At 56.2% G+C, this 8030-nt stretch overlaps 2 protein-coding genes across 2 annotated transcripts; both read left to right on the plus strand.

Annotated features, from left to right (window-relative positions):
* Positions 1-486: 486 nt before the first annotated feature.
* On the plus strand, positions 487-1544 carry HRCT1 (histidine rich carboxyl terminus 1). Its single transcript, XM_006743732.3, has one exon. It carries the CDS (start codon positions 782-784, stop codon positions 1073-1075), a length of 294 nt encoding a protein of 97 aa, XP_006743795.2. The 5' UTR covers positions 487-781; the 3' UTR covers positions 1076-1544.
* A 3915-nt stretch (positions 1545-5459) lies between these two features.
* SPAAR (small regulatory polypeptide of amino acid response) lies at positions 5460-7742 on the plus strand. The gene is made up of 2 exons (XM_031022185.2): positions 5460-5692; positions 6236-7742. The coding sequence occupies exon 2, from the start codon at positions 6574-6576 to the stop codon at positions 6802-6804; it is 231 nt and encodes a 76-aa protein (XP_030878045.1). The 5' UTR covers positions 5460-5692; positions 6236-6573; the 3' UTR covers positions 6805-7742.
* Positions 7743-8030: the final 288 nt, after the last annotated feature.

Raw genomic sequence — 8030 nt, forward strand, 5'->3', positions numbered from 1 at the left:
GACCGAGGACCTAGAGACAGGATTCAGCTTCCCTAATGATGAAAATCTGCCCTCGGTACCTCACTGAGCTCCTGAAGCATGGGACAATTCATTCCACAGGGCCTGTCCCTGTCCCGGAGGACTCGGGTGGCAGGACATGGAGCCAGAGACTCTCAAATGCTGAGGTCTCTCCGGTCCACACTCCACTGCAATAATATTGATGGCAAATGTGTGTCAGGGACTAGTTTAAGTGCTTTATAAATCTTAACTCCTTGAATCCTTAGAAAACCCTATGTATGCGGGAAAGTACTCTTATTGGCCATTTTGCAGATGAGGAAATTGAGGCACAGAGAAGTTAAGTAACTCGTGCACAGTCACAGAGCTAGTGAGTTGTGTTGTTCCAGAATCCACATTCTTACTCGCTAAGTTCTACTGTCTAAGAGTGGAGGGAGCTGAGGCCAGGGAGGGGAAGGGGCTGGCCTGGTCACTTGGCCAGGTGGCAGAGATGGGGGGCCTGGACTTCTTGTCCCCAACCTCAGGGCTCTTCCTTCCACAGCCCTGGCTGACAGCGCCTCTGTCCCCACCCAGCCTCCCCATGGACCTCCCCAGAGTTAACAGTCGCCTGGCCTGGCGCTTGGCAGGCAGCTCCAGCCCAAAGAGGCTGCGCCCACATTCCCTGGCTGCTCTCCAGCCCGCAGGAGCTGAGACAACAAGGTCCAGGGACCGTGAGGGCTGAGCAGAGGCGGCCGAAGGGGAGGAAGCGGCAAGGAGGCGCCGAGTGGAAGGACTGTCCAGCTCCCGGATGCTAGGCCTCGTGGGCTTGATCACGGGCGCTGCTGCGGCCGTCCTGCTGCTGCTGCTGCTGCTGGCCGCCTGCCTGTGCCGCGGCCGGCAGGACCGCGATGTGGAGAGGAACCGCCCGGCTGCGCGGACAGACCGGGTCCGGTGGGCCCAGCCTTGCTTCTTCCCGCGCCGGGGCCCCCTGGGCCGCCTGGGCCGCCCGGGCCGCCCTCACTGTTTCCATCATCCTGGCCACGTGGCTCGCACGCACCATGCGGGCCTCCGGCACCACCACGCCCCCCGAGGCCGCCGCTGACACCTGTGAATGGCACCCACTGCCTGCCCTTCCGTCGCGGGCACTCGTGGACGCCCGTGCTCCCGTGCAGAGGGGCGCCTCTGGGTGGTAAACGCCGGGTACTGTGCCCGGTCCCGCTGGGCTGCTTCCGCACGCTACGCCCCGGAGAACCGAGGGGCACCGGGGTGGCCCTGCGCACAACGAAAGGTGACGCGGTGAGAGCAGGCGAGGCCCTTCGGAGATGGAGCCGCCTTGTGACTTAACTCCCAGCGGACGCCGGCGCACGTGGACGCCCAGAAGACGCGCCGCGCTCCTGGAAGTGCTGTCTTCTGACGTGCTGGACGTAGTGTACGTACTGTCCGCAGGCCCCTGGCCCGGGGGCTCCTGGGGGGGCCGGCAACGCCCTCGTATCTGGAGAAGGCAGTACGAGGCTGCAAGGTCCATTCACTTGTGCCTTGATGCAAGAAAATAAAAACTACTAAGAAGCTTTTGTGAAGAGGCTCTTGATTGTAACTCAGGTGGGAGAGGGAGCAGCCAGGCGTGTGTCCGCACTGCCCTGGGACCTTCCTCTCGGACGGGGAGTGAATTCTGGCACTGGCGCCCTCTGCCTGTGGGCTGGAGGGCACCGTGGCCGGCCCTGAGGTGCTCCGAGGGCAGAAGGGAAGGAACGCTCGGGACCCAGGCTCTGAGGGAGGATTTAGGGTTTGCACGCAGCCCTGCCCAGAGAGGGCTGTCCGTGTACCAGGGGGCTCTGGGCCTCTGTGGGACAGCCCAGGGGCTCAGGGAGAAGGGGGATGAGGCCACGCAGGCTGGCCCCCAAGGGCTCTACCTCCAGCGCTTTTCCCAGCCCACCTCCAGGGCAGACGGGGCTCTGGGACCTGCAGAAGCCCCACTCCGTGGGCTGTGTTGAATTCAGTATTTCCTTGGTAACTGGGTCAGGGTTTCTTATCCAAGCCTTGAGTCTTCAGCTCCCCGTGCTCACGGGTGCCTGTGTATACCAGAGGGGTGGAGAGATTCTTTAAACTGGAGGAGGTGGTGCTGGGTGGCCTTGGGAGAGTGCTTGCCTCCTCGAGATCTCAGTTTCCTCTTCCCTAAAATGCGATAGATAGCGGAGACTCCTTCTAGCCAAAGCCTGGAGACATGTTCCAAATATCCCATGAATAGCTGGCAGAATTCCACAGGGAGGAAGGAAATCTTGTTCTGAGGCCTTTAGCCTGTGCTTGGGTGGGAAGTGGAGGGAGGAGATCCTTGGGGGCCAGGAGAGGTGGTGGTGGTGGTGGAGTGACTCGAGAATAAGCCAGAAAGTCAGAGGCCTGGTGACTCATTGGAACAGAACATCCTGTTTCTTTTCTATTTCCCAGTGGATTCTCCATGAGGCCTGGGGGGGTGTGATGGGGAGAGGGAGGCGAATTCACACTGACAACCACATTAGATTTCTGGGCTGGGAAAGTGGGCCATGGGTCAGTATGTATTGCTGATTTTATCTCTGCTGGGTCCTTCAAATCCTCCTCCCATCCCGCATTCCCATGTTTGCCCTAGCTTGTCCCCCCAGCCTGGATTCCTGCCCACCTCCAACCCTGCCCTTTCTGAAGCATCTCTCCGTGGCCTGAGGGATCTGCCGAGATGCCTCATCACCCTAGGGGGAAAGTCTCTGCCTCTCGGTTGGCTATTCAAGGCCCCCGATCTGGTTCCTGCCCCTTGCCCCTTTTCTCCTGTCCATACTGCTTCGTCGTCATTGGCCCCAGAAAACACCTCGTACCTTCCCCTCTCTGGGTCTTTGCTCAAGAAGAATTTGTTGCTCCCTCCTATAGGTTTCCAATTTGTTACAAGATTTATTTTTGTATTTCTGTTGGAACACAGTTACATTGTCTCCTTCCCCCGAGATTTATGGCAGGATTCAGGGACCCCTGCCCTCCTAGGTCTGAGAACCTTTGAGGGCTCCCTGCCCCCAGTGCAGAACCAGCCAACACAACAGATGCTCAGGAAAAATTATCGGAACCTCATGCTCTCTGGAAAAGTAAATATGATTGGAATAACCCCTGCCAGAAATTTGGGGCTTGTGGGACACCAAGTATAGAAGTAGGGCCCCGAGAGGATGAGGCCTCTGAGCTCCTGGGGCCTTGCTGAGGGGTCTCGGGTTCCCATTCCATCCCTGGTGTTGGGGATCTGAGAAGTGGGAAACATTTAACAGATGGTTGTGTGTGGCCTGCTGGCTTGGAGGTCTCCTCTCCCTCATCTCTCTGTGGAGCCCCATGTCAGACTTGGATGGCCTACTTCTCCTCAGTGTGGCCTGGGGTCTCTGGGAGATTGCTATTCTCTCTGTTCTAGGATGTCTGCCACCATCTTTGCCTTTCCTAATGTAAAGGAAAGTGTGGGATGTGATCTTTTTCTGATCAGTTGATGATGGTGGATATGGGAGGACACATACGTATCTAAGTGATAGTTATCTTGGGGAGTCCCATGGCATCTGGGGTCCATGGGCAGGGGCTGTATATCACAGGATGACAATAGTCACAAGAAGAAGAGAAGATACCCAGAAAAATCACTTAGTACAAACGTCTCTGAGCTGTGGGCAAACAGGTATGGCTGTCTTGATCTTTTCAACTTGTCTGATCCTGCTGCTGCCACTCGTCACAGGACAGGGCTGTGGGGGGAATGGTCGAGGGCAAGGATCCTGGACTGAACGTGCACCGTGGTGAAGGCATCTGCACTTCGTCCATCTTTATCAGACGTTGCTCCTTTTGCCCTGGGCTTGAGATGCTGTGTTGGCCGTTCCATGTGGCAGACTGCCCATGTGACGTGAAACCCCGCGGGGCCCTCAGAGCAGACTGCACCTGTCCTCACAACATAAGTCAGGGCCCTCGCATGGTGCCACGCAGCGTCCATTCAGATACTGAATGCCTGTTGTGAGAACGGACCAGAAGGCCTATTTTACTGATGAATCAAGGAAGGGCCCCCAAATCTCAGAATCAGATAAGGAAACCGATACAAGGCAGAAGATTAGAGGGCTGAGCAGTCGCCCTTTGTTCTAGTTTAAAACTGCTGAAAAGGGGCGCCTGGGTGGCTCAGTCGGTTAAGCGGCTGCCTTCGGCTCAGGTCATGATCCCAGGGTCCTGGGATCGAGCCTTGCGTCGGGCTCCCTGCTCGGCGGGGAGCCTGCTTCTCCCTCTCCCTCTGCCTGCCTCTCTGCCTACTTGTGCTCTCTCTCTATCTCTCTGTCAAATAAATAAATAAAATCTTTAAAAAAAAAAAAAACTGCTGAAAAGCGAACATCTACTGGAGGTGGCCTCCAGCTCTATGCATCCACAAAGAACAGGCAAACCAGAAGTCAGAGAACAAATAACTCAGCTTGAAACCCGGTTCTTCTGGTGCCTTCTACCTCCTGAATTGGCTCATTATGTTTCCTTTGCTCTGCTCTGGTTGCCCCGGTTAATACTAGTAATTGGAGGGCGCCTGGGTGGCTCAGTTGGTTAAGTGACTGCCTTCGGCTCAGGTCATGATCCTGGAGACCTGGGATCGAGTCCCACATCGGGCTCCCTGCTCAGCAGGGAGTCTGCTTCTCCCTCTGACCCTCCCCCTTCTCATGCTCTCTCTCTCTTAAATAAATAAAATCTTAAAAAAAAAAAAAATACTAGTAATTGGAGGTGGCCAGCTTCCTGCCACGGGCTCAGCTTGCCCGGGGCTGCTCATGCAGAGGAAGAGCCCTGAGCTCATGCTGGAAAAGGGAAGTGTGAGAATTTGACAGGCTTCATGTAGTCCAAATAGTCACTCATTCTGTGCTTAAGCAGCCTCCTAAAACTGGTACTAAAGAAAATTCACTGGGGCCTTGGAGAGCTTGCAAAGGACCCAGGCTGTGTGACGTCAGGCTGGCCCTTTGCCCTCTCTGGTCCTTTGCACTCCGATCAGTAAAACTGCGGAAAGAGGTGATTGCCCTGTCCTCCCCATGGTACCCGGGAAGAGCATTGAGCTAGGAGGGAAAGGAGGGAAGCCCCCCCACCCCTTCAGCCATTTGGTGCTCTTGTTATCACCACGACTAATTAGCAGTAGGCTACAGGCAGGTCGTTTAACTTCTGACTGTATGCATTTTGTCTGTAAAATGGAGACAGTATCACTTCCCAGGGTTGCTGGAGCCATTATATGAGATAATGCCTGGCTGTGTCTGGTACCTGGGAGCATTGTTTCTCTCCACTCCATTCCTCATAGTTTGGGTAAAACCTCCTTTCTGGAAGTGGGGTGGTGTCAGGGGGTTAGGTGTGGAAGAGCCGCGACTGAGTGAGAGGATGCAGCCCTTCTGGCGGACTTACTCAGCGGCCTGGCCTGGCTCGGCCTCACCCGGAGCGGCCAAGTGGAGCCCCGACTGCGCAGGGCTGGAACGGCGCGGGTGTGTGTGGGGGTGGGGTAAGTGCAGTCACCAAGGGGGCAGGCAGCTGTGCAGGTCCTGGGCCCACACTCACAATTGGAGGAAGGAATTCAGGAAGTGCTCGCAGCTACTCAGACATCTCGGAGCCTTGTCCGAAGCAGGACAAAGGCTGCAGCACCCAGGGATGAGTGGGCCATGGCCTGGCCCGTGGGGTGGCCCCCAGGTCAGGAGGCCATGGCACCGCATACAGCCAGGGCTGTCACTCGGGGAGGCCCGGGGTAAGTTGTCATAGCACCTGAGCGTGGGTGGCAGGTGTGAGGGCTGGGGGGAGGCCATGCCGAAGAGGGCTTCTCGGGGACGGGAACCACACGGCAAAGGAGCCCCGTCGGAAGTCGCTGAAGGGGTTCAGGTCCTGGCGGGAGCACACCCTGCCCTCTCTAAACAGCACCCTCCCAGCCCTGTGTAGAAAAGGAGGCCGAGTGAAAGGGACCGCAGCCGCTGCCGAAGGCCCCGTGGCCCTCGTGGTTCCCCTGCAGTGGCCCCAGCCCGACCTTGCCCAGGGCTGGCATTGCCTTCCTGCCCACCTGCGTTCCTGCCCCCTGCCCACGGCCAGGAGCTCAGGAGGCAGCAGATAGGCTGACTCAAGGACTGGCCCAAGGTTCTTCCAGGGGAGGAGCCCAGGCTCATCCTGGATCCCCAGGAGGGGGAGTATTTTGTCTTGTGGCCAAGCAGACAAACTCTCTCGAAATGGGTAGGCGGCACCGGAGGGCCGGGTTGGCAAGGTTCTCTCTGAGCAAAGTCTTCTGCTCCCTCTTCCTCAGCCCCTCCGAGTCCAGGGAGTCTTGAGCTCACATCTTTCGGGACAGCTCTTCTTCCAGAAGCTGCCGGTGGAGTTGACCACGGCTCTTGGGATCCTGGCCAGAGGCTTAGAAAACAGTAACAGAGAGCAGCTGAGGTCTGATGGCGCAATGCGGAGTGCCCACTGGCCTGGTGGGGCCGTGACCCAGGGCCTCAGACCGGCATCTGCTAGGAGCCCACAAGGAGTGTGGCTGGAAGAGCGGGGCGCCTGCTACCCCCCAGAGCCCCCTGTTTTGGGTGGGGAGCTGAGGCTCTAAGACTTGGCCCCGGTTGCTCAGCAGGTCAGCTGCCACGCAGGGCCATGGAAACAGCAGTGATTGGCGTGGTGGCCGTGCTGTTTGTGGTCACCGTAGCCATCACCTGCCTCCTCTGCTGCTTCAGCTGTGACTCGAGGACCCAGGATCCTCAGGGGGGCCCTGGCCGCAGCTTCACAGTGGCCACGTTTCGCCAGGAGGCTTCTCTCTTCACGGGGCCGGGTCACCATGCCCAGCCGGCGGCGGCGGGTGCCCGGGACTTCTGGACCTTCATGTGAAGCCTCACAGTCCGCAGGATTTGTTCTGCTGGTGGGTCAGACCCACTCACCCCCCAGTAAGCCTTCCCTGGTGTCCCACTCCTCCAAGTCTGCTTTGGGCGAACTCCGCGTCCCAGCCCAGCCCAGCTTGCTGTGCCCGCCAGCCTGGGAGATCCGCAGGGCTGGGACCACGTGGAATTCAGCTCCGAGCCCTGAGAGTTCAGCTGGACCCTGCCCACAGGCTGGGGCCTAGGAGAGGCCTGAAGAGTGAGTGACTGACTGGGCACTGTCGGATGGCACGGAGACCAGCTCTTCTGATTTACCGGGGACTGCAATATCACCGGAGCTGACTGGGAACAGAGGGCTAGTTCACTCAGGTTACCCCAGCGTGCCCGAACAACTGGTTCTATTGCCACCAGAAGAAACAGCGCCCTCGAGTGGACATTTTTACATTTTTATCTGCCCCTCTGATGGGTTCGGTTCCTTGCAAGGGCACATAGCACAGAATCCAACCCTGAGACCTGTCCCCTACCGGTTGCCTGAAATCAGACCTGCAATTCTGCAACCAAAGGGCTGCTTCCTTGGGAACAAGCCATTTATTTTATAATTGAAAATGTATATCCTTATATAGGTCTCTCAAGAACCAGGGCTGAAAACTACAAAAGGAAACAGAAGAGAAAAAAAAATAGTCACAGAAAGTACAAGCTGTTTGATTAACGGGAAAGCCAAGAAAGAAGACTTTGAAACATATTTTGAATGAGACTTTATTACTATATTCTTATAGGTCACTTCTGTTCTTAGAGAATGTGAGTGATTTGCGTCACTTGGGAATGATAGAAAAATCATGAACTGAAAGATGATTCCAAATAAGTTAAAATGTTATGTTACATCGAGAGCATGTAACAAAGCTCTTGTTTTTGTCACAAATAAAGAGATGCTCAGTTTTTATTAATAGAAAATCTGGTTTTTTTTCTGTACCAGGAAATAAATCCTGTGCCATATTTATTTCTTTTAATTTTTTAATTTTTTAGAAGATTTTATTTATTTATTTGACAGAGAGAGACACAGTGAGAGAGGGAACACAAGCAGGGGGAGTGGGAGAGGGAGAAGCAGGCTTCCCGCCGAGCAGGGAGCCCGATGCGGGGCTTGATCCCAGGACCCTGGGATCATGACCTGAGCCAAAGGCAGGCGCTTGACGACTGAGCCACCCAGGTGCCCCTCCTGTGCCATATTTAGAACGTAGTTTG

Source organism: Leptonychotes weddellii, chromosome 14, assembly GCF_054177405.1.
Source record: "Leptonychotes weddellii isolate Sample4059 chromosome 14, ASM5417740v2, whole genome shotgun sequence".
In the NCBI taxonomy this organism is placed as follows: Eukaryota; Metazoa; Chordata; class Mammalia; order Carnivora; family Phocidae; genus Leptonychotes; species Leptonychotes weddellii.